Source organism: Lissotriton helveticus, chromosome 6 (assembly GCF_964261635.1).
Source record: "Lissotriton helveticus chromosome 6, aLisHel1.1, whole genome shotgun sequence".
Classification (NCBI taxonomy): Eukaryota; Metazoa; Chordata; class Amphibia; order Caudata; family Salamandridae; genus Lissotriton; species Lissotriton helveticus.
In genome coordinates, this window is record NC_136067.1 from 117715874 (window position 1) to 117740321 (window position 24448).

General features: G+C 43.6%; 1 protein-coding gene across 1 annotated transcript in view; it reads left to right on the top strand.

Moving 5' to 3' along the window:
- The window catches only part of LOC144762319 (epoxide hydrolase 1-like), a 279008-nt gene that overhangs the window by 237700 nt on the left and 16860 nt on the right, over nucleotides 1-24448 (top strand). The window contains exons 6-8 of the mRNA XM_078647473.1: nucleotides 21006-21220; nucleotides 22649-22757; nucleotides 23793-23918. Coding sequence (XP_078503599.1) covers nucleotides 21006-21220; nucleotides 22649-22757; nucleotides 23793-23918 — 450 coding nt within the window. The remainder of the gene's footprint in view (nucleotides 1-21005; nucleotides 21221-22648; nucleotides 22758-23792; nucleotides 23919-24448) is intronic.

Sequence of the window (24448 nt, forward strand, 5' to 3'; positions counted from 1 at the left end):
TCCCATCTTGTCTTTAGTCTTCAGTGGTCCCTGGTTTTTGTCATTCAGCTTGCTTTTTGCTTCCTTTCTACCTACCTTATCCACTGTACTTCTCACCTATTGGTTCACGTCACTCTTCTGTGTCTGAGAGGCCAAAGATGTTTTTAAGGGCAAACAACATCACTTCTTGCCATGCATCAGAGTTACCTGTAAAGTACATGTACCAAGGACACAATAGTTCACTCCTGGGGGTTAATTTAAAAACCTACTGCATTTTGGTATTCTTGATTCATGACTGTGAAATAAAGTGGATTTTTCCTGCCTGATTCGAAAGGGATATCTTCCCTTTGTTTGTGTTCTCACTTGTCTTTGTCATATTTCCACACGAGACGCTTGGGAGACTTCCTTTAAACGTTTGTTTGGACCCTCGCCCAACTTTTACTTTTCACTGCCCCACTGTAAGCACATTTATTGCTAAGTCCTTATTGCTTTCAGTACCCACACCAGTTTCTGAGCTTTAGTCAGTGCTTAAATTAAAGCATTCAGTGTGTTGCCAAAATCACAACTAAAAGTTAGTAGGAAGATCTTATTTAGAAGATCTGAAGTCCAAAGTTAGGTCTCAAAATTTGATAAATCCTTATTGGAGCTGTGCATAGTTGGTATGTTTAGGGGAGAATATAGTTGGTTTAATCCCTTTTTCCTCTGTATCTGGAAGCTATGATTTGAATAAAAAACAATAAAAAGATATTTCAAAAAATGAGATCGACCCTTTACACTTAGTGGTGCCCTCTCCCTCTGTGGTGCATCCTTTTCTCGTTTACTGAGCTCCATTCTGTCTTTTCTAATCTCCCCTTTTCCATAACACTTTGGGCTCAATTACGAGTCTGGCAGTCCATAGACCGCCAGACTTGTGGGGCTGCAACGATGGCAGTCTTCCAACCGTCCTCTGACAATTAGGGCGGTCAGACCGCCATTGCCCCGCCGCAGCTGGCAGGGAACCGTTGTTCCCTGGTAGTGGGGCGGCAGTGGAGAGGCCGCAATATGTAATGTAATGGGGTTTTATAGAGCGCACTTCTGCCCTGAGGCCTCGTAGCGCTTAGGACGGGTGGGTGAGTAGATCTGGTTAACTGCGTAGGGTGAGGGGCAAGGAGTTCCAGCGGGAGGCGGCATTCCAAGAAAACGAGCGCCCCCCCACCTCGCTCGTTTGATTTTGCGAGTTCCTGCCAGGCAGGTACCTCCAGATTGTAAGGTTCTTGGCGGATGTTAAGGAGAGACTAGGAAACAGATTAATGCTGGACCAGAGCGCCACATAGCTTTGTGGGCTAAGCACATCGCCTTAAATTCGATCCTGGCCTGTATTGGCAGCCAGTGGAGTGTTTTCAGGGCGGCTGACCCTGAATGTCTGCGAGAAAGTCCAAGCAGTAGGCGAGCTGCAGAATTCTGAGTGACCTGCAGTTTTTTGATGGTACTCGCCGGGGCGCCTAAGTACAAAGAGTTCCCATAATCAAGGCGGGACAAGATGATAGCCTCCACCATGATCCTCCGGGCCTGGAAGGGGAGGAGCAGCAAGATTTTCCTCATAAGCCCGAAGCATGTTGCCGAGAGCTTGGTGGCTTGATGGTTCAACCCAAGCCATACTCCAAGGCTTTTTATCTGACCTTTGGGTTCTGGCATGGTGCCCATACAGGTTGGCCAGTCGACAAATGATCCGGGAGAAGGGGACTTCCCCAGGAACATCAGTTCCGATTTCTCCCCATTCAGTTTCAGATGGGAAAGTGCCATCCAGTTGGCTACTGCTTCTAAGCAGCTGCCCAGAGTGCTCGACGAGCCCTTGGGATGGTTTAGGCCAGTCGTCTGCATAGGAGACAATTTCAATGCCAAACGGGCACACAATATCTGCGAGGGGTTCCATATAGACATTAAACAGGGTTGGACTTACGAGGAACCCTGCGGGACCCTGCAGATGAGGGGCCATGGCTTAGATTGAGTAGCACCCTCCGAGACCTGAAACACCCGGTCTTCTAGGAAGGATTGCAGCCAGGAGAGAGCTAGCCCCGTTATTCCGAGCCGCCTAACACGAGCTAGCAAGATGTTGTGATCCACTGGGTCAAAGGCGGCACTTAGGTCTAGCAAAATAATTGCTGTGGTGCCGCCTTGATCCATGTCTCTCCTGGCTGACTCTGTCACTGCCAGAAGGGCAACTTCCGTTCCAAGCTTTGGACAAAAGCCTGCTTGGGAATCATGGAGTAAATTGTAAGACTCCAGATGGTTGACCAGAGAGAGATTGATGTGCTTCTCTAACAGTTTGCCCAGCCACGGCAGGAGGGAGATCAGGCGGTAGTTAGCCATCGTTGCAGGGTCAAGATTAGGTTTTTTCAATAGGGCTCTAACTTGTGTGCACTTCCATGCCAACGGCACTGATCCTGTGACAGTGGAAGCGTTTAGTATACTCAAAATCGCAGGTCTAATTATATCTGCGACTGGTAGCAGATGACGGGGAGGGGCTGGGTCCGTGGGAGAGCCAGATGATACTTTTAGCATTAAGGTATGCAATGACTCCTCGTCATTATGTAACCAGGACAAGGGAACCCAGGGCGCAATATGCTAAGGACCTTGGGTAGGTACCAACTTTTTAACAAAACAATGGTCCTTAGACAAGGGAGAGAATATTTAGGAAATAAATATAGACTAAATAGAACTATATTTTTTTAAAGACGTGTCCAGCCGGACAGTTTTTAATATCTTGATAAGGAATAATAACCACAACAAAATTCACACAGAGTGTGATGGAAGTGGGACACCAGCCGATGTCCGACTAACCCACTGGGAAAACATACAAAACATACAAAAACAATAGGCAAAGAATGGTCATCTGAATATCATAAATCATAAACAGATGATCCACAATCTACACATATGCATGAACAATTACTGTCAACTATGCATTTAGTGCATTTCTGGTCGACGACGTTTCGAACCTTACAACATTTTGGTTCATCCTCAGGACAGACAATAATTGCCTAAAGAAATAACGATTTCAAATTGGTCCCACTATGAGACAATACAAAAGCCATACAATCACAAGAATTAGAAGGGAAGAGAAAAGGGGGATAAAAAATAGAACATGTCAGATGATATGCCACTTATTACAATTATATATGTTTTTGTTTTGTAACAGACTCATACCATGCCATGCCGTGGTGACAGCGGCGGCTATGTGGGGTGCACGCTAATTACATGCAGAGTGTTACAAAGGTGGCACGAGAGGAGCTCGAAGTGAATGTGTCTGCAAGTGACCGTGAAAATTATTGTTTTAGAGTAGTCAAACCACAAGAATGTATACGAGGTGAAGGGCGTGCAGGGGTGAATAACCTCGAGTGTGCAGAGCATTCAAAATCGGCGGGGATTAACGGATGAGAGACTCACGCAACAGTGCTTACCAGTGGGGCGATGTGCTAATTTAACACCGCCAAATCGAACGTCTGCGTGAATTAGGGGCAACCGGAAAGGATAGGAAGGTTGCTTTCGGGCCCTCAATTGATTGCGCACGATAGCAGGAATTACTTACAGCGGGTACAATCTGCAGGGAGTATTGAATAGTACTAGGTGAAAAGAAGCGGGGAGGGAAGGGTATTAGAGAGTCACAGTAAAAATAACGCTAAACAATATGTGAGCAACACACGGTGTGCTTACCAATGGGTTCGATGCCCTAGCCGAATAATCTATGAGAGAGGAGACAGCACGAGAATAGTACGTGCCAGTGCTAGAGTAGCGTATCGGCAAGCAGCTACAACTCGCAAAATGCAAGAACTTACCGGAGAATGAACAATGCTGGTCCACAATGGGGGTCCTAGCATGGCGAGAGGGATCTTCACGACTTGCTCTGGCGGCGTCCTAACAGGATAAGGAGGTATTGCCGATCACGTGGGCGAACCCGCCCAATGGTGATACAGCAGAAAGGGTCGGCCATTTTAGGTAGGGCGATGTGAGAAGTGAGGGTAAAAATAAACGAGGGTTACCAGGAGTGTGGGAAAACCCACTACAATGGTCAGATGTCGTAGTGGTCGATATTCACGGTGCTGGCATGCAATTCAATTCGGAATGTGTAAATACACAATCACACAGGGACAATTTTAAAATAAGCCACAAAACAGGTGAGTAATAGCATGCTGCTCTCATGTTTGTGAAAATTATAGGACATTTCAAAGTACGGAAATTTTCAATTAAAAACAATATTGGAGTAGAAGACCCTTCAAAGACTCATCCTGTTATGCAACAGGTTCAAAAAGTACTCAGATATCACCAGGTTCAAAAAGTACTCAGATATCACGAGGTCATAAAACAGAGTTCCTCTAAAAGTGAGAACCCAAATGGCTAGATCAAGGAGGTCCAATCCTCTGTCCGATTCAATCCAGTTTGCAGGCTCTTGGTCTTCAATATCCAACGCAGTTCTTCTTTATTCAGTAGCTGCTGTAGATTGCCGCCCCGGGGAGGGGGTTTAATCAATGAAATGACAGTCCAGGTAAAGTCTGTTTCAGTGTGTGACAGTTCAGTGAAATGATGCACAAGTGGAGCATTGGGAGTTCTGCAACGTATTCTGCTCCTATGTTGGCACATTCGTTTGCGTACATTTTGTATTGTTTGCCCTATATAAATCATAGAACATGGACAAAAAATGGCATAGATTACATTTATACTGTTGCAGTTCGAAAATTCCCTGCGAGTATACTTGATATTCTCATATGCAAATTCTTTACCTTCTACAGTACTATCGCACATGGAACAATTGCCACACTTTGCATGACCAGTGAGTCTCGGCAATCCCCAGAGCGTGTCAATTGTCGGCATTTGATCAGGGACAGGCAGTGCAGCTCGCACCAAATGATCTTTCAGATTTTTGGATTTTTTAAAAGAAAACAAGGGTTTGTCTATTTGAAGTTCTCCTGCATTAACAACTGGCCAGTGTTTTTTTATGCTTTTAGTCAGTGAATTAGATACTGGTGAGAAAGTGGTAACACAGACCAGCCGGTCCTGTGTTTTTTTTGGTTTTGGTTCCCGCAACACCTCCCTGGGGCAAAACCACGCTCTTTTGAGCGATGGTCTGATTAGTCTGCGTGGGTAGCCTCTAGCGCTAAGTTTGGCTCTAAGTAATTCTGCTTCCTTGAAATAATCATCCTTAAGGTAACAATTCCTTCTCAACCTCAAAAATTGTGAGTATGGGAGGGAATCGCGGAGCGCTCTCGATGATTGCTCTTGTAACTTAACAAAGTGTTACGCTCCGTTGGCTTTCTATAGAGACTGGTGATTAGTAGACCATCCTTGTCCTGTATATTGAGATCCAAAAATGGAATACTAGAGTGGCTTGTCGTAAGGGTATACGCAAGGCCACTGCAGTTGCTGTTTAGCCAATGTAAAAAATGGGATAGCAACTCCTCAGACTCATTCCATATCATAAAGATATCGTCAATGTATCTCTTCCATAGGGTAATGTCACTATGGAAGGGATTTGACGAGGTCAGAATACGTCCGCATTCAAGACTGTCCATATACAATATGGCCAGGTTAGGGGCAAAAACAGCCCCCATGGATGTCCCCTTGATTTGGCCGTAGTATTGGCCATCAAACAAGAAATATTTCTTGGATAAACAAATCTCCAGAAGTTGCAATATGAACATGGTAGGCATCCGATGGGGTCTTGGGCGTTTGTTAAGGATGTCCTGGATGACCAACATTGAGTTATTCTGGGGTATGTTAGTGTATAATGACTCGACGTCCAGAGTACATAGTACACTGGACGTGGAATCAAATGGGTGTTGCTCTATCAGATTAATCATATGCATGCTGTCCCTTATAAAACATTTGGTGGCAGGCACAAAGTCCCTGATAAAATAATCCACAAAAAGACCCAAGGGTTCTAAGACCGACCCGCAACCTGACACGATCGGACGTCCAGGAGGATGTTCAGTGTTTTTATGCACTTTCGGTAAAGTATAAATTACAGGAGTGCGTGGTGATTTGGCATTAAGAAAAAGGTATTCCTTTTTACTGAGAAAGCCAGAATCCAATGCTTCTTTGGTGATCAATTGAATCAATTTCTGTATCTCAAAGATCGGGTTTTTTGGAAGTTTAACATAATGCGCAGGGTTGTCAAGTTGTCGGAAAATTTCAGTCATATATGTTTCAATATCCTGCAGAACGATACCACCACCCTTATCAGCAGATTTGATAACAAGAGCAGCGTTAGATTTAAGGCTCCCTATTGCTTTTTTCTCCTCCAACGTTATGTTGTAGGGAATGAAAGAATTGCGTTTTTCCAAGTTAGCGAGGTCTTAGAGGACCAGTTTTTCAAATGTTAGAATTTCCGAGGGGACAGATAGTCCCAATCGGGGAGAAGGTGGAAAGAGGTCGAAAAGGAGTATTGGATACTGGCAGTGGTCTCGGATGAAGTAGAAAAAAGGCATGTAATCTGAGTTTCCTAAAAAAACGTAATAATTCAGTTTGAACATCCAAATAATTTGGACGTGTGGTGGGGACGAATGAGAGGCCCTTACCAAGTAATGACAATTCACTACTAGAAAGAGAATGTTGTGTGAGATTGAAAATAGGCAAGAAATTGGAATTATTGGATTCAGTGGAGGTAGACATAGTGTCAGTAGGGACAAAAAGATGTAGGTCTACCACTGGTAATGCTGACGTCTGGTACTGCGTTCGCCCGGTTGATATGGCCACCGTTGTGTTTGCTTGGGTTTCCCTCGCTTTGGGGGATCGGCTTGGCCTCGCGGTAAAAAAGGAGGTCTATTTGAAGGGCCTGGAGCTTCGCCTTGGTCTGAGCTGTCAGATGACTCAGCCGAGGTATCTGAGAAGCCGACCAGTGTCTGGCGTTTGTTGTAACGGCCCTAAGGTCTCTGGTTGTAATTTGGAGGACCGCTATAAGCTCTGTTGGTATAAAAATCCTTGGCTAGGTAAGGGTATGCCCTCTCCTGCGAAAAGTTTCTAATATCTTTTTTGACCTTAGTTGTTTTTTTGTTCAACTCAATTCTGTGAAAGTCACCCACAGTTTTGGCTATATCATCCAGTAGTTTTTTACAATCAGGTACAGGACACTTGTCATTAATTTGATTCTCTATATCTGCAATCTCAAGTTCCAATTTCTTAAGTTCCTCTGAGGCAATATCGATGCCCAATGCCATCCACTGCCTAGAGCAGCCTGTACTAATATGGCTGAAACCTGTGGTGTACTTAGGATTGTCGGTGAAAACACCAGGTATGTTGCGGACCTGTAGTCCAAGAGGTATAATTTTAGCTTTAAGATATTGAGTTAAAAGAAGTATCATTAATTCCAGTCTGACAGCCTTTTTCTTAATTTTTTCTAGTTGGTCACCCAGAGGAACATTAAGTGTACTAGGACTTTCTGGAGTGTCAGTGAGTAAGGATGGGCCTTCTAAGAGTTTTCTGAAATGATCCTCGTTGTATAAGGGCGTGTGGTCTGACATGTCAGAGAAATAAGGGGAAGGGGTAAGAAAGTGAGAGTGGGAAGACAAACAAGGAAGGGTAACCCACTTCTAGAGAGGGTAGGGGTGCAGCCCCTTGCAACCTAGGAGTTGCGCAACATATTATGTAACCAGGACAAGGGAACCCAGGGCGCAATATGCTAAGGACCTTGGGTAGGTACCAACTTTTTAACAAAACAATGGTCCTTAGACAAGGGAGAGAATATTTAGGAAATAAATATAGACTAAATAGAACTATATTTTTTTAAAGACGTGTCCAGCCGGACAGTTTTTAATATCTTGATAAGTAATAATAACCACAACAAAATTCACACAGAGTGTGATGGAAGTGGGACACCAGCCGATGTCCGACTAACCCACTGGGAAAACATACAAAACATACAAAAATAATAGGCAAAGAATGGTCATCTGAATATCATAAATCATAAACAGATGATCCACAATCTACACATATGCATGAACAATTACTGTCAACTATGCATTTAGTGCATTTCTGGTCGACGACGTTTCGAACCTTACAACATTTTGGTTCATCCTCAGGACAGACAATAATTGCCTAAAGAAATAACGATTTCAAATTGGTCCCACTATGAGACAATACAAAAGCCATACAATCACAAGAATTAGAAGGGAAGAGAAAAGGGGGATAAAAAATAGAACATGTCAGATGATATGCCACTTATTACAATTATATATGTTTTTGTTTTGTACCAGACTCATACCATGCCATGCCGTGGTGACAGCGGCGGCTATGTGGGGTGCACGCTAATTACATGCAGAGTGTTACAAAGGTGGCACGAGAGGAGCTCGAAGTGAATGTGTCTGCAAGTGACCGTGAAAATGATTGTTTTAGAGAAGTCAAACCACAAAAATGTATACGAGGTGAAGGGCGTGCAGGGGTGAATAACCTCGAGTGTGCAGAGCATTCAAAATCGGCGGGGATTAACGGATGAGAGACTCACGCAACAGTGCTTACCAGTGGGGCGATGTGCTAATTTAACACCGCCAAATCAAAAGTCTGCGTGAATTAGGGGCAACCGGAAAGGATAGGAAGGTTGCTTTCGGACCCTCAATTGATTGCGCACGATAGCAGGAATTACTTACAGCGGGTACAATCTGCAGGGAGTATTGAATAGTACTAGGTGAAAAGAAGCGGGGGGAGGGAAGGGTATTAGAGAGTCACAGTAAAAATAACGCTAAACAATATGTGAGCAACACACGGTGTGCTTACCAATGGGTTCGATGCCCTAGCCGAATAATCTATGAGAGAGGAGACAGCACGAGAATAGTAAGTGCCAGTGCTAGAGTAGCGTATCGGCAAGCAGCTACAACTCGCAAAATGCAAGAACCATAGTCCCAATCCTTCTCCCCGATTGGGACTATGGTCCCCTCGGAAATTCTAACATTTGAAAAACTGGTCCTCCAAGACCTCGCTAACTTGGAAAAACACAATTCTTTCATTCCCTACAACATAACGTTGGAGGAGAAAAAAGCGATAGGAAGCCTTAAATCTAAGGCTGCTCTTGTTATCAAATCTGCTGATAAGGGTGGTGGTATCGTTCTGCAGGATATTGAAACATATAAGACTGAAATTTTCCGACAACTTGACAACCCTGCGCATTATGTTAAACTTCCAAAAAACCCGATCTTTGAGATACAGAAATTGATTCAATTGATCACCAAAGAAGCATTGGATTCTGGCTTTCTCAGTAAAAAGGAATACCTTTTTCTTAATGCCAAATCACCACGCACTCCTGTAATTTATACTTTACCGAAAGTGCATAAAAACACTGAACATCCTCCTGGACGTCCGATCGTGTCAGGTTGCGGGTCGGTCTTAGAACCCTTGGGTCTTCTTGTGGATTATTTTATCAGGGACTTTGTGCCTGCCACCAAATGTTTTATAAGGGACAGCATGCATATGATTAATCTGATAGAGCAACACCCATTTGATTCCACGTCCAGTGTACTATGTACTCTGGACGTCGAGTCATTATACACTAACATACCCCAGAATAACTCAATGTTGGTCATCCAGGACATCCTTAACAAACGCCCAAGACCCCATCGGATGCCTACCATGTTCATATTGCAACTTCTGGAGATTTGTTTATCCAAGAATTATTTCTTGTTTGATGGCCAATACTACGGCCAAATCAAGGGGACATCCATGGGGGCTGTTTTTGCCCCTAACCTGGCCATATTGTATATGGACAGTCTTGAATGCGGACGTATTCTGACCTCGTCAAATCCCTTCCATAGTGGCATTACCCTATGGAAGAGATACATTGACGATATCTTTATGATATGGAATGAGTCTGAGGAGTTGCTATCCCATTTTTTACATTGGCTAAACAGCAACTGCAGTGGCCTTGCGTATACCCTTACGACAAGCCACTCTAGTATTCCATTTTTGGATCTCAATATACAGGACAAGGATGGTCTACTAATCACCAGTCTCTATAGAAAGCCAACGGAGCGTAACACTTTGTTAAGTTACAAGAGCAATCATCCGAGAGCGCTCCGCGATTCCCTCCCATACTCACAATTTTTGAGGTTGAGAAGGAATTGTTACCTTAAGGATGATTATTTCAAGGAAGCAGAATTACTTAGCGCCAAACTTAGCGCTAGAGGCTACCCACGCAGACTAATCAGAACATCGCTCAAAAGAGCTTGGTTTTGCCCCAGGGAGGTGTTGCTGGAACCAAAACCAAAAAAAACACAGGACCGGCTGGTCTGTGTTACCACTTTCTCGCCAGTATCTAATTCACTGACTAAAAGCATAAAAAACACTGGCCAGTTGTTAATGCAGGAGAACTTCAAATAGACAAACCCTTGTTTTCTTTTAAAAAATCCAAAAATCTGAAAGATCATTTGGTGCGAGCTGCACTGCCTGTCCCTGATCAAATGCCGACAATTGACACGCTCTGGGGATTGCCGAGACTCACTGGTCATGCAAAGTGTGGCAATTGTTCCATGTGCGATAGTACTGTAGAAGGTAAAGAATTTGCATTTGAGAATATCAAGTATACTCGCAGGGAATTTTCGAACTGCAACAGTATAAATATGATCTATGCCATTTTTTGTCCATGTTCTATGATTTATATAGGGCAAACAACACAAAATGTACGCAAACGAATGTGCCAACATAGGAGCAGAATACGTTGCAGAACTCCCAATGCTCCACTTGTGCATCATTTCACTGAACTGTCACACACTGAAACAGACTTTACCTAGACTGTCATTTCATTGATTAAACCCCCTCCCCGGGGCGGCAATCTACAGCAGCTACTAAATAAAGAAGAACTGCGTTGGATATTGAAGACCAAGAGCCTGCAAACTGGATTGAATCGGACAGAGGAATGGACCTCCTTGATCTAGCCCTTTGGGTTCTCACTTTTAGAGGAACTCTGTTTTATGACCTCGTGATATCTGAGTACTTTTTGAACCTGTTGCATAACAGGATGAGTCTTTGAAGGGTCTTCTACTCCAATATTGTTTTTAATTGAAAATTTCCGTACTTTGAAATGTCCTATAATTTTCACAAACATGAGAGCAGCATGCTATTACTCACCTGTTTTGTGGCTTATTTTAAAATTGTCCCTGTGTGATTGTGTATTTACACATTCCGAATTGAATTGCATGCCAGCACCGTGAATATCGACCACTGCGACATCTGACCATTGTAGTGGGGTTTCCCACACTCCTGGTAACCCTCGTTTATTTTTACCCTCACTTCTCACATCGCCCTACCTAAAATGGGCGACCCTTTCTGCTGTATCACCATTGGGCGGGTTCGCCCACGTGATCGGCAATACCTCCTTATCCTGTTAGGACGCCGCCAGAGCAAGTCGTGAAGATCCCTCTCGCCATGCTAGGACCCCCATTGTGGACCAGCATTGTTCATTCTTCGGTAAGTTCTTGCATTTTGCGAGTTGTAGCTGCTTGCCGATACGCTACTCTAGCACTGGCACTTACTATTCTCGTGCTGTCTCCTCTCTCATAGATTATTCGGCTAGGGCATCGAACCCATTGGTAAGCACACCGTGTGTTGCTCACATATTGTTTAGCGTTATTTTTACTGTGACTCTCTAATACCCTTCCCTCCCCGCTTCTTTTCACCTAGTACTATTCAATACTCCCTGCAGATTGTACCCGCTGTAAGTAATTACTGCTATCGTGCGCAATCAATTGAGGGTCCGAAAGCAACCTTCCTATCCTTTCCGGTTGCCCCTAATTCACGCAGACTTTCGATTTGGCGGTGTTAAATTAGCACATCGCCCCACTGGTAAGCACTGTTGCGTGAGTCTCTCATCCGTTAATCCCCGCCGAATTTGAATGCTCTGCACACTCGAGGTTATTCACCCCTGCACGCCCTTCACCTCGTATACATTCTTGTGGTTTGACTTCTCTAAAACAATCATTTTCACGGTCACTTGCAGACACATTCACTTCGAGCTCCTCTCGTGCCACCTTTGTAACACTCTGCATGTAATTAGCGTGCACCCCACATAGCCGCCGCTGTCACCACGGCATGGCATGGTATGAGTCTGGTACAAAACAAAAACATATATAATTGTAATAAGTGGCATATCATCTGACATGTTCTATTTTTTATCCCCCTTTTCTCTTCCCTTCTAATTCTTGTGATTGTATGGCTTTTGTATTGTCTCATAGTGGGACCAATTTGAAATCGTTATTTCTTTAGGCAATTATTGTCTGTCCTGAGGATGAACCAAAATGTTGTAAGGTTCGAAACGTCGTCGACCAGAAATGCACTAAATGCATAGTTGACTGTAATTGTTCATGCATATGTGTAGATTGTGGATCATCTGTTTATGATTTATGGTATTCAGATGACCATTCTTTGCCTATTATTTTTGTATGTTTTGTATGTTTTCCCAGTGGGTTAGTCGGACATCGGCTGGTGTCCCACTTCCATCACACTCTGTGTGAATTTTGTTGTGGTTATTATTCCTTATCAAGATATTAAAAACTGTCCGGCTGGACACGTCTTTAAAAAAATATAGTTCTATTTAGTCTATATTTATTTCCTAAATATTCTCTCCCTTGTCTAAGGACCATTGTTTTGTTAAAAAGTTGGTACCTACCCAAGGTCCTTAGCATATTGCGCCCTGGGTTCCCTTGTCCTGGTTACATAATATGTTGCGCAACTCCTAGGTTGCAAGGGGCTGCACCCCTACCCTCTCTAGAAGTGGGTTACCCTTCCTTGTTTGTCTTCCCACTCTCACTTTCTTACCCCTTCCCCTTATTTCTCTGACATGTCAGACCACACGCCATTATACAACGAGGATCATTTCAGAAAACTCTTAGAAGGCCCATCCTTACTCACTGACACTCCAGAAAGTCCTAGTACACTTAATGTTCTTCTGGGTGACCAACTAGAAAAAATTAAGAAAAAGGCTGTCAGACTGGAATTAATGATACTTCTTTTAACTCAATATCTTAAAGCTAAAATTATACCTCTTGGACTACAGGTCCGCAACATACCTGGTGTTTTCACCGACAATCCTAAGTACACCACAGGTTTCAGCCATATTAGTACAGGCTGCTCTAGGCAGTGGATGGCATTGGGCATCGATATTGCCTCAGAGGAACTTAAGAAATTGGAACTTGAGATTGCAGATATAGAGAATCAAATTAATGACAAGTGTCCTGTACCTGATTGTAAAAAACTACTGGATGATATAGCCAAAACTGTGGGTGACTTTCACAGAATTGAGTTGAACAAAAAAACAACTAAGGTCAAAAAAGATATTAGAAACTTTTCGCAGGAGAGGGCATACCCTTACCTAGCCAAGGATTTTCATACCAACAGAGCTTATAGCGGTCCTCCAAATTACAACCAGAGACCTTGGGGCCGTTACAACAAACGCCAGACACTGGTCGGCTTCTCAGATACCTCGGCTGAGTCATCTGACAGCTCAGACCAAGGCGAAGCTCCAGGCCCTTCAAATAGACCTCCTTTTTTACCGCGAGGCCAAGCCGATCCCCCAAAGCGAGGAAAACCCAAGCAAACACAACGGTGGCCATATCAACCGGGCGAACGCAGTACCAGACGTCAGCATTACCAGTGGTAGACCTACATCTTTTTGTCCCTACTGACACTATGTCTACCTCCACTGAATCCAATAATTCCAATTATCCAATAATTCCAATTTCTTGCCTATTTTCAATCTCACACAACATTCTCTTTCTAGTAGTGAATTGTCATTACTTGGTAAGGGCCTCTCATTCGTCCCCACCACACGTCCGAATTATTTGGATGTTCAAACTGAATTATTACGTTTTTTTAGGAAACTCAGATTACATGCCTTTTTTCTACTTCATCCGAGACCACTGCCAGTATCCAATACTCCTTTTCGACCTCTTTCCACCTTCTCCCCGATTGGGACTATGGTCCCCTCGGAAATTCTAACATTTGAAAAACTGGTCCTCCAAGACCTCGCTAACTTGGAAAAACGCAATTCTTTCATTCCCTACAACATAACGTTGGAGGAGAAAAAAGCGATAGGGAGCCTTAAATCTAACGCTGCTCTTGTTATCAAATCTGCTGATAAGGGTGGTGGTATCGTTCTGCAGGATATTGAAACATATAAGACTGAAATTTTCCGACAACTTGACAACCCTGCGCATTATGTTAAACTTCCAAAAAACCCGATCTTTGAGATACAGAAATTGATTCAATTGATCACCAAAGAAGCATTGGATTCTGGCTTTCTCAGTAAAAAGGAATACCTTTTTCTTAATGCCAAATCACCACGCACTCCTGTAATTTATACTTTACCGAAAGTGCATAAAAACACTGAACATCCTCCTGGACCTCCGATCGTGTCAGGTTGCGGGTCGGTCTTAGAACCCTTGGGTCTTTTTGTGGATTATTTTATCAGGGACTTTGTGCCTGCCACCAAATGTTTTATAAGGGACAGCATGCATATGATTAATCTGATAGAGCAACACCCATTTGATTCCACGTCCAGTGTACTATGTACTCTGGACGTCGAGTCATTATACACTAACATACCCCAGAATGACTCAATGTTGGTCATCCAGGACATCCTTAACAAACGCCCAAGACCCCATCGGATGCCTACCATGTTCATATTGCAACTTCTGGAGATTTGTTTATCCAAGAATTATTTCTTGTTTGATGGCCAATACTACGGCCAAATCAAGGGGACATTCATGGGGGCTGTTTTTGCCCCTAACCTGGCCATATTGTATATGACAGTCTTGAATGCGGACGTATTCTGACCTCGTCAAATCCCTTCCATAGTGGCATTACCCTATGGAAGAGATACATTGACGATATCTTTATGATATGGAATGAGTCTGAGGAGTTGCTATCCCATTTTTTACATTGGCTAAACAGCAACTGCAGTGGCCTTGCGTATACCCTTACGACAAGCCACTCTAGTATTCCATTTTTGGATCTCAATATACAGGACAAGGATGGTCTACTAATCACCAGTCTCTATAGAAAGCCAACGGAGCGTAACACTTTGTTAAGTTACAAGAGCAATCATCGAGAGCGCTCCGCGATTCCCTCCCATACTCACAATTTTTGAGGTTGAGAAGGAATTGTTACCTTAAGGATGATTATTTCAAGGAAGCAGAATTACTTAGCGCCAAACTTAGCGCTAGAGGCTACCCACGCAGACTAATCAGAACATCGCTCAAAAGAGCTTGGTTTTGCCCCAGGGAGGTGTTGCTGGAACCAAAACCAAAAAAAACACAGGACCGGCTGGTCTGTGTTACCACTTTCTCGCCAGTATCTAATTCACTGACTAAAAGCATAAAAAAACACTGGCCAGTTGTTAATGCAGGAGAACTTCAAATAGACAAACCCTTGTTTTCTTTTAAAAAATCCAAAAATCTGAAAGATCATTTGGTGCGAGCTGCACTGCCTGTCCCTGATCAAATGCCGACAATTGACACGCTCTGGGGATTGCCGAGACTCACTGGTCATGCAAAGTGTGGCAATTGTTCCATGTGCGATAGTACTGTAGAAGGTAAAGAATTTGCATATGAGAATATCAAGTATACTCGCAGGGAATTTTCGAACTGCAACAGTATAAATGTGATCTATGCCATTTTTTGTCCATGTTCTATGATTTATATAGGGCAAACAACACAAAATGTACGCAAACGAATGTGCCAACATAGGAGCAAAATACGTTGCAGAACTCCCAATGCTCCACTTGTGCATCATTTCACTGAACTGTCACACACTGAAACAGACTTTACCTGGACTGTCATTTCATTGATTAAACCCCCTCCCCGGGGCGGCAATCTACAGCAGCTACTGAATAAAGAAGAACTGCGTTGGATATTGAAGACAAAGAGCCTGCAAACTGGATTGAATCGGACAGAGGATTGGACCTCCTTGATCTAGCCCTTTGGGTTCTCACTTTTAGAGGAACTCTGTTTTATGACCTCGTGATATCTGAGTACTTTTTGAACCTGTTGCATAACAGGATGAGTCTTTGAAGGGTCTTCTACTCCAATATTGTTTTTAATTGAAAATTTCCGTACCTTGAAATGTCCTATAATTTTCACAAACATGAGAGCAGCATGCTATTACTCACCTGTTTTGTGGCTTATTTTAAAATTGTCCCTGTGTGATTGTGTATTTACACATTCCGAATTGAATTGCATGCCAGCACCGTGAATATCGACCACTGCGACATCTGACCATTGTAGTGGGTTTTCCCACACTCCTGGTAACCCTCGTTTATTTTTACCCTCACTTCTCACATCGCCCTACCTAAAATGGCCGACCCTTTCTGCTGTATCACCATTGGGCGGGTTCGCCCACGTGATCGGCAATACCTCCTTATCCTGTTAGGACGCCGCCAGAGCAAGTCGTGAAGATCCCTCTCGCCATGCTAGGACCCCCATTGTGGACCAGCATTGTTCATTCTTCGGTAAGTTCTTGCATTTTGCGAGTTGTAGCTGCTTGCCGATACGCTACTCTAGCACTGGCACTTACTATTCTCGTGCTGTCTCCTCTCTCATAGATTATTCGGCTAGGGCATCGAACCCATTGGTAAGCACACCGTGTGTTGCTCACATATTGTTTAGCGTTATTTTTACTGTGACTCTCTAATACCCTTCCCTCCCCGCTTCTTTTCACCTAGTACTATTCAATACTCCCTGCAGATTGTACCCGCTGTAAGTAATTCCTGCTATCGTGCGCAATCAATTGAGGGTCCGAAAGCAACCTTCCTATCCTTTCCGGTTGCCCCTAATTCACGCAGACTTTCGATTTGGCGGTGTTAAATTAGCACATCGCCCCACTGGTAAGCACTGTTGCGTGAGTCTCTCATCCGTTAATCCCCGCCGATTTTGAATGCTCTGCACACTCGAGGTTATTCACCCCTGCACGCCCTTCACCTTGTATACATTCTTGTGGTTTGACTTCTCTAAAACAATAATTTTCACGGTCACTTGCAGACACATTCACTTCGAGCTCCTCTCGTGCCACCTTTGTAACACTCTGCATGTAATTAGCGTGCACCCCACATAGCCGCCGCTGTCACCACGGCATGGCATGGTATGAGTCTGGTACAAAACAAAAACATATATAATTGTAATAAGTGGCATATCATCTGACATGTTCTATTTTTTATCCCCCTTTTCTCTTCCCTTCTAATTCTTGTGATTGTATGGCTTTTGTATTGTCTCATAGTGGGACCAATTTGAAATCGTTATTTCTTTAGGCAATTATTGTCTGTCCTGAGGATGAACCAAAATGTTGTAAGGTTCGAAACGTCGTCGACCAGAAATGCACTAAATGCATAGTTGACAGTAATTGTTCATGCATATGTGTAGATTGTGGATCATCTGTTTATGATGTATGATATTCAGATGACCATTCTTTGCCTATTATTTTTGTATGTTTTGTATGTTTTCCCAGTGGGTTAGTCGGACATCGGCTGGTGTCCCACTTCCATCACACTCTGTGTGAATTTTGTTGTGGTTATGACTCCTCGTCAAGCACAGGGAATTCCGTAAGAGGGCAGTGAGTGGTTACAGTGATGTCCTCGGCCTGCAAAGAATTAGATACACTATTAGAGGGGGCGAAGGAGAAAGAGATGAGCTAAATTTTTTGATGGAAATACTCCGCCTGTTTATCGCAGCGGTTTTGGGCCTCTTTGGGGTCTGGATATTTTGAGGGATCTTAACGAGTGTTTTTGCGATCTGGAAGATTTCCCTTGGGGAATTGGCTGCAGTCCTTATCTTCTGCTCATAAAAGGAGGATTGCGCCGTTTTTATTTCCACCTTGTATTTCCTGATCGCTTCTCTATTGTTTATTCGACTTTCTACCTCTGGAGCCTTTCTCCATTCCCTCTCTAATTTCCTGCACTTTTGTTTCATCTAGGGGTGAACCATGGTGCTTCTTTAGCCTTGGTTTTTTTATGTAGAATTTTTAGAGGGGCTACCGAATCCAGCGAGGTCTGGATCCAAATGTTGAAGTTCCTATTAGATATCTCTGGGTCTTTGCCCAGCACCGGGGGTGCAGCAGTCAGGGAGTGGACCCATTGGTTGGCGGAACCACCACGGTCCTGCCATACATATTACAAGTTTCCTCTCTGCCATGTTTTTTTTATGGTGGTTGACGCCCAAGCAGTTCTACTAAGAGAACATTTTTGTTGGCCATTATACTACCTTCAAGCTTCCACCTGTTACAGCGTGTGATGACTCCGCATCTTGTCTGCATCGCATCTCGCTAAAGCCCCGCCTCCCCTGCTCTTGCGGTTGCTCGTGAGGGGGAATTCCAACACCCTGGTGTTGAAAAGGTTAATACTTTCCGCTATGTTTATGGCAGATTATTCACAGATAATTACCGAAGATATCTCTTTAAAAACCAAAAGTGCTGGATATCATGAGGGCAGTTAGAGTTTGTTATGTAGTGTGACCCCGACTCTAAGGTAATAGAGCACTTTATAAAAAAGTTGGTAAACTCACACTTGCGGCAATGAATGCTGTTTTTGGTCTGTGCCTAGTGTGCTCTTCCTCCCTCATTTATTTACAGTATTAGAAGCGCGCTTGTTCGGATTTGCACATTCTCAGTGAATTTTACAGGCCAGCCTTGCTTTCAGTTTCCAGTGGGCTTTGTTTTTCTGTTCCTGTGTTGCAGACGGTTCCTTGTTTGTAGTCTGCAGAGGCCTATTTGTTTGCGTCACACGAGACAAATTGTTCAAAGCTGGTTATGAGCTGCTCTGAAGCAGCTCGTGCTGGACTATGGAGCCTGCTCTGCTTTGCATGGAGGCACCCTCCTTCGTTCAGTGGCGGCCGGCATCATGGCAGAGTGGCGGTGTGGGACGGGGTTGCGGGGAGGGACAAAATAAAATCCCTTACCTGCCTCTCGCCACTCGGCCCATCGCCGACTCGGTGCTCTTCTGCTGTTGCACTGCACAGGCTCCCCTTCGGCCAATCCTGCCTTCACTCTCATGTTGGAAAGCAGCGTCAGGATTGGCCTGAGGGCTGTGAATTTGCGCTCCTAGGGAGACTGGGAGCCTGTGCTCCGCAGTCTACAACCCGGCAATGCAGCTCAGGTTGGATACAGCTCAGTGCGCATGTGTGTTTGACCAGTCTGAGCCGGCCGGCCAAACCCACATGCGCACTGACAACAGTGCTGTGCACCACTCCTCCTCTAGCCTCACAGCTTGTCATTGTCTACCCCGACACATAGACTCCTTCGTGCTGAAAAATAAAACAATAATAAACCTGTGTTATTATTGGAGTTTTCTTTCGATTTTTGGGGCTACTGGCAGGGCGGCGACGCTCCTCTGCCATAGCAGAAGAGCCGCCGCTGCATTAAGGATGATGTATTCATCTTTTCCTAGGTCTCCTGTTGATTTACTTATCTTCATTTTACCTTGGTGGCCAGCTGCTCTTATCCGCACAGTGTATCTATCTGGCCTTCTCATGAGCTGGGCGCAGTAAGCCAGAACTCTACTTGAGTCAACCTGCAAAAAACAGACAGAACCACCAGAACACCAGAAAATGTCAACATAAGTGTTTCTGTCCATGGTGAAAATGGCCTACCAAACTTAATCAAGATGCTGTCTGTCCACACTGATATGGGTTCAGTTTGTCCCTTTCCTCGGTGAACTTCGTTGTTAAGAGAAAATGCGTGCAGTACCGTGGAATGTTACAATTAGCATCCCTGGCTCTGATGCTGTGAATTCATGAAGTTTTTGGCAGTGTTTCTGTGCTGTTGGATTTTAAGAACTTCTGTATTTAGAGACGCTGAAGACTGGGAGGTGGTGGCCTGAAGAGCTGTCTACACAGTCTTCGGATCTTCTAGTACCCAAGCACAGCAGTGACGATTTTTGCAAATGTGAATTCGATTTTACTTGCGTTGGACCTCCCAAAATTACAATTGCAGTATCTTTGAGTTTTTGAGGTCCTGCATTAGAACCACATCAAACAGACTTAGACACTGTAGTAGATTGATCAAAATTCCCGCAGATGACTAATAACCTGCTATGTAATGGGCAGACTGTACAAAGTTCTACAGAAAAAGACACACAACAGAGTTCTTTATAAAGGTGGGAAGGGCATATATCCTTACCAAGTGCATTAATGTTTGGCCATTTACATCATGTATTATGTAATTTTAAAGGTATTATTTATAGAAATTTGTGTGCCATGGAAGGCAGCCCTCAACAGCACACCACATCATTAAACTGCACTACAAACCACTCCACAAAACAAAATACCATTCCACATAGTTACACTCCAAAACACACAATCCCACTCTACATAATTCCAGTACATACAATACCACATAATTACTATCCACATAATTCCACAGCACACCATGCCGAAAAATTCAAAAACAAAAATCCACTTCACACTACACAATTCCATGCTACACAATCACACAAGTAATTCATCGAAGTAACCCACATAATTCCACAACACACCACATAAGTAAAACACATTGCTATTTACAATGCCAATATCTCCAACAAGTGTGTGATCTATTGCATTTCCAATGCTTGTTTAACTTTTAGGAGAAGCTAACAAGGTTTATCAAGGTATTTCTAGCCTTTGCTTCTCTTTTTTTTAATGTCAGTACCTTCTTTTTCTTTTATTTTCTTTATTCTTCCTGGCCATCTTCAATGAAGCGGTTTCCTGTTTTTTACATTGACATTTTCTTGTCTATTTACTTTGTCATCTTGTATTTTCCACTACAGAAATGTCTTCTCTTTTCTCCCCTTCGCTATTCATTCTGTGGGCACTTTAACTTCTCTATACTTTCCCTTGAGGTCCTTTGTTTCCCCTGCCACTCTTCCTCTCACTATGACTGGTTTATGCTCTTCCTCTTCTACTGACCCTGTGCACGTTCACCTTTTAGGTTTGCCCTCATGGCCTTCAACTCCATCTGGATCTTCTTACCCTCTCCTCTCTGATTTGGCTGCATCATTTGACAGTTACATGTAATCTGCTGATTGCACTTTCTTTCTGTCTGTTTTATAGGTCTGTTAAGGGTCTGCACTTAAACTTCTTCCCAATGGCTAAAGGTGGCATAAGAGTTCTCTTCTCATTACTCCTCGGAGCATACGCCCCCTGGCTCGTGGGTCTGACCAGGGAGGATGCACGGCGTGTATTTCCGTACTTTGAAAAGAATGTATACAGTCTTCTACGGGAGAGTGGATATTTACACATCCAAGCTACCAAGCCTGATACTGTAGGTAGGTCGATTGTGTGACTGACATTCATCATAGCACCAGATCTATGTTAGATTTTCAAAATGGGTTGACTCCCCCCTTTCCTCAAGATACTTCCAGGCCCAAGTAGGTTCTGGATGGTCATGTCTGTGAAAGGGGGTCTGTTTCCAATTAAGAGCTTGTGTTTTCCTCCAACTGCCTTTGCATCTATATACTATCCAAGATGCTTGTCTTACTGTTTTGATTCTGTAAGGCAGAATACACTTTTTCTAGGCACGGCTATTACGAAGTACAAATCCCTCTAATTCTCCTCCGGTGATGACAATGGACTCTGCCTGCGCCACCAACACCAAGGCTGGAAAGAGTCCTTGGCTTCTTTTGGGACATGAAGCTGAAAGGAGTTTCAGTGTGAAAACAGAGCTGCAGTCCTCCAATACAAGACTAGCAGCAACACTACCATGAATCCAGGCCCAGTTCTAGCACAGAGGATCACCCTAAGCTCCAAACTCAGACATAAAGGATGTTCTCAACTTGAAGAGGATGAAGATAAATTAGATATGTGGGAAATGCTCCAAATGTTACCTTTGCTCTTCCATGGAAGAAACTTCAGGTATAACCACAGGCTACCATAACTCCTGACTCAACTCTGCTAAAGCACTTCACCTGCCAAAACACCAAACTCGAGTCTTCAAGTTGTCAAGGTTCCCAAAGTCAAAGTGGTGTTATGAAAACGTTACTGGCACCAGAAATCCTCCACCCATAGGCACCAACTGGCGGGCCAGGACTGCAATGGCCTGAGTGACATTCTCTGATCCCAAAGCAAATGAATCACCTTTAAAGCCTTAAATAGATTGGGAAGAGAAATACTACACATTATGGTAATTCATCCGCCACCCTAACTTAGTACACTTCTCCAGAACACACTTTAGCTCCAAAAGCAGACGTGCATTATAGGCACAGATTATAAAACTCACTCCCTGGTGACATATACACCCTGGCAATGGCCCAGGCCGTCTCTAAAGAACTGAAAGTGTACCTCATTTAGCCTTCAATGTATCTCCTCAGCCCTGAGGCAGCTAAAGGTGACTCCATGTGTGGTACTGTGCAAACATGTCCATTTATCCTGGATACGCCTGCACACCCTCACAGGTGATAAGCATTGCCACACAAATCGACATTACATAACGTAACATTCCTTAGTCTTAGGGTTTCTGAGAAGCAGAGAGTCGTGTATTGCAGATCAGCAGTGGTAGTGTTTTAGAAAAAAAGATCACTGTGGTGCTGCTAAAGTTTGAGACATCTTTCTCGACTTTTGACTTTTAATAGCCATACAGCATGACGTTGGTCAGAAATGGCCTAATTCTTGGCAGTGTATGGTTGATTGGGGAAGAGGTGTCATGCCATGTGGAACATGTAGCACTCTGTAGCCTGACCCTATTAATTTCCTTATAGGTTGTGCCTTGAACAATTCCCCCGTGGGCTTGGCGGCGTACATCCTGGAGAAGTTCTCCACCTGGTCAGACCCGGAGTTCCGCTTCCTAGATGACGGGGGTCTAGAGAGGTAAGTGAAAGCGTTGAAGCATGCTAGTGTTGAGGGAAGGAAACTGACGAGGTACAGCCCTTCAACTACAAGAGGATCAGGAGTCCATATCTCAGATTTCAGATGGAGGATAAGGTGAGAGAATGCTATGGTCCCAGAACTTACAGATGTAGAAAAAAACGACACAGAAACTGTAAGACTGATTACCAGTCAGAACCACTCCTTATTAAATATTGGTTTGAACTGAACTGCACTCTGAAACCCATCTGCATGCTAACTAACCCAAGATGATCAGATGTTAAATATTAACTGCAAAGAAACAAAACAAAAAGCGGCTGTTTATGTAGATAGAGATTCAAAATGACTTGATCAATCAATATTTTTTTTATATATATTCTTGTACATGCCAGCAACATATATATAAAGTATTTAGACGAGCGTTTCTTGCAGTGTGTGAGCTAAAACAGTACAATATCATGGTGCTAGAATTTAGCATACAAAGCATTGTTATTAAAAACAATGACAACGTTGTCTTTGAAAAGGACAGAAATCAGATTTTCAAAGAACAAATTAGAAAAACACTTAAAAAAGATGTAGAGCACAAATAAAGAATTAGATTATGTTTGTAGGAGGATTATTTCACAGACAAATGGGTTTCACCTTCCCCGTGTGCTGGTTGTAAACATGCCCATTTAGCGCCATGTGAGGGTTTGCTAAAGATTACGAGTTGTCTTTGTAGTGTTATTCGGGACATGGAGATCTTGACTTCCTCCGAAATGGAAAAATCCCAGAACTACTGAAAGTGGTGGTAGCCGGTGGAAGGGGAACCTGGGTAGAGAGCACAGAGGTTGCCTGTGATGTCTATACCTAAATTTGACCCTCAGTTTCCAGGTGCCCAGCTTATTCGTAGGTGTATCTGCAATTCAGCAGGCTCATGCAACACTGAGAGCAGAGCAACCTGTTGCTATTGTTCTCTACCACACTCCTTAGACATCTCTGAGTTTAGAGTATAAAATTTGAGGAGAACAAGCTGACCTGTCTCTTTTAAACCAACAGGAAGATCTCCCTGGATGAGCTGCTGACAAATGTGATGATCTATTGGACAACCGGCTCCATTGTGTCATCGGTGAGGTTCTACAAGGAGAACATCACAAGGGAATACAACAAAACACCTGATTACAGGTATGAACCCGTTAAATAACCCAGACCCTCTCTCTTGAAAGAGCATCTCAGAAAGCTGGGCTGAAATACAGAGGTTTCATGTTTCACATGTGTTAGACAGTGGATTATTAGTAGTGTCAAATATGCATCTTCCACTGCCAATAAGGCGACAAACACAGTATAGGGCTCAGAATAGGTCTCAGAAACGTATTCCCATGCTCAACCCTGGTAGCTTGGCTGCAAGCAGGCAGGCAGGCTTAACTTCAGAGACAGGTATGTAAAGCATTTAAAAACATCAATTCAGTAAATAAGTAAGACACAACACATACAAAAAATCCAACACCAATTTATAAAAGTAGGAAATATTTGTTTGAGGCATGTGAGCTGTAGATCACATGCTGTGCCTAGATCGCTATCTTGTGTTGGGTCCGGATGTTTGCAGTTTGTTTTTCTTTGAAGAAGTCTTTCCAGTCACGGGACCAGTGACTACTCCTTTCGGTGATAGTGCACATGGGCATCAACTCCATTGTTAGATTGTTTTTTCCACCATC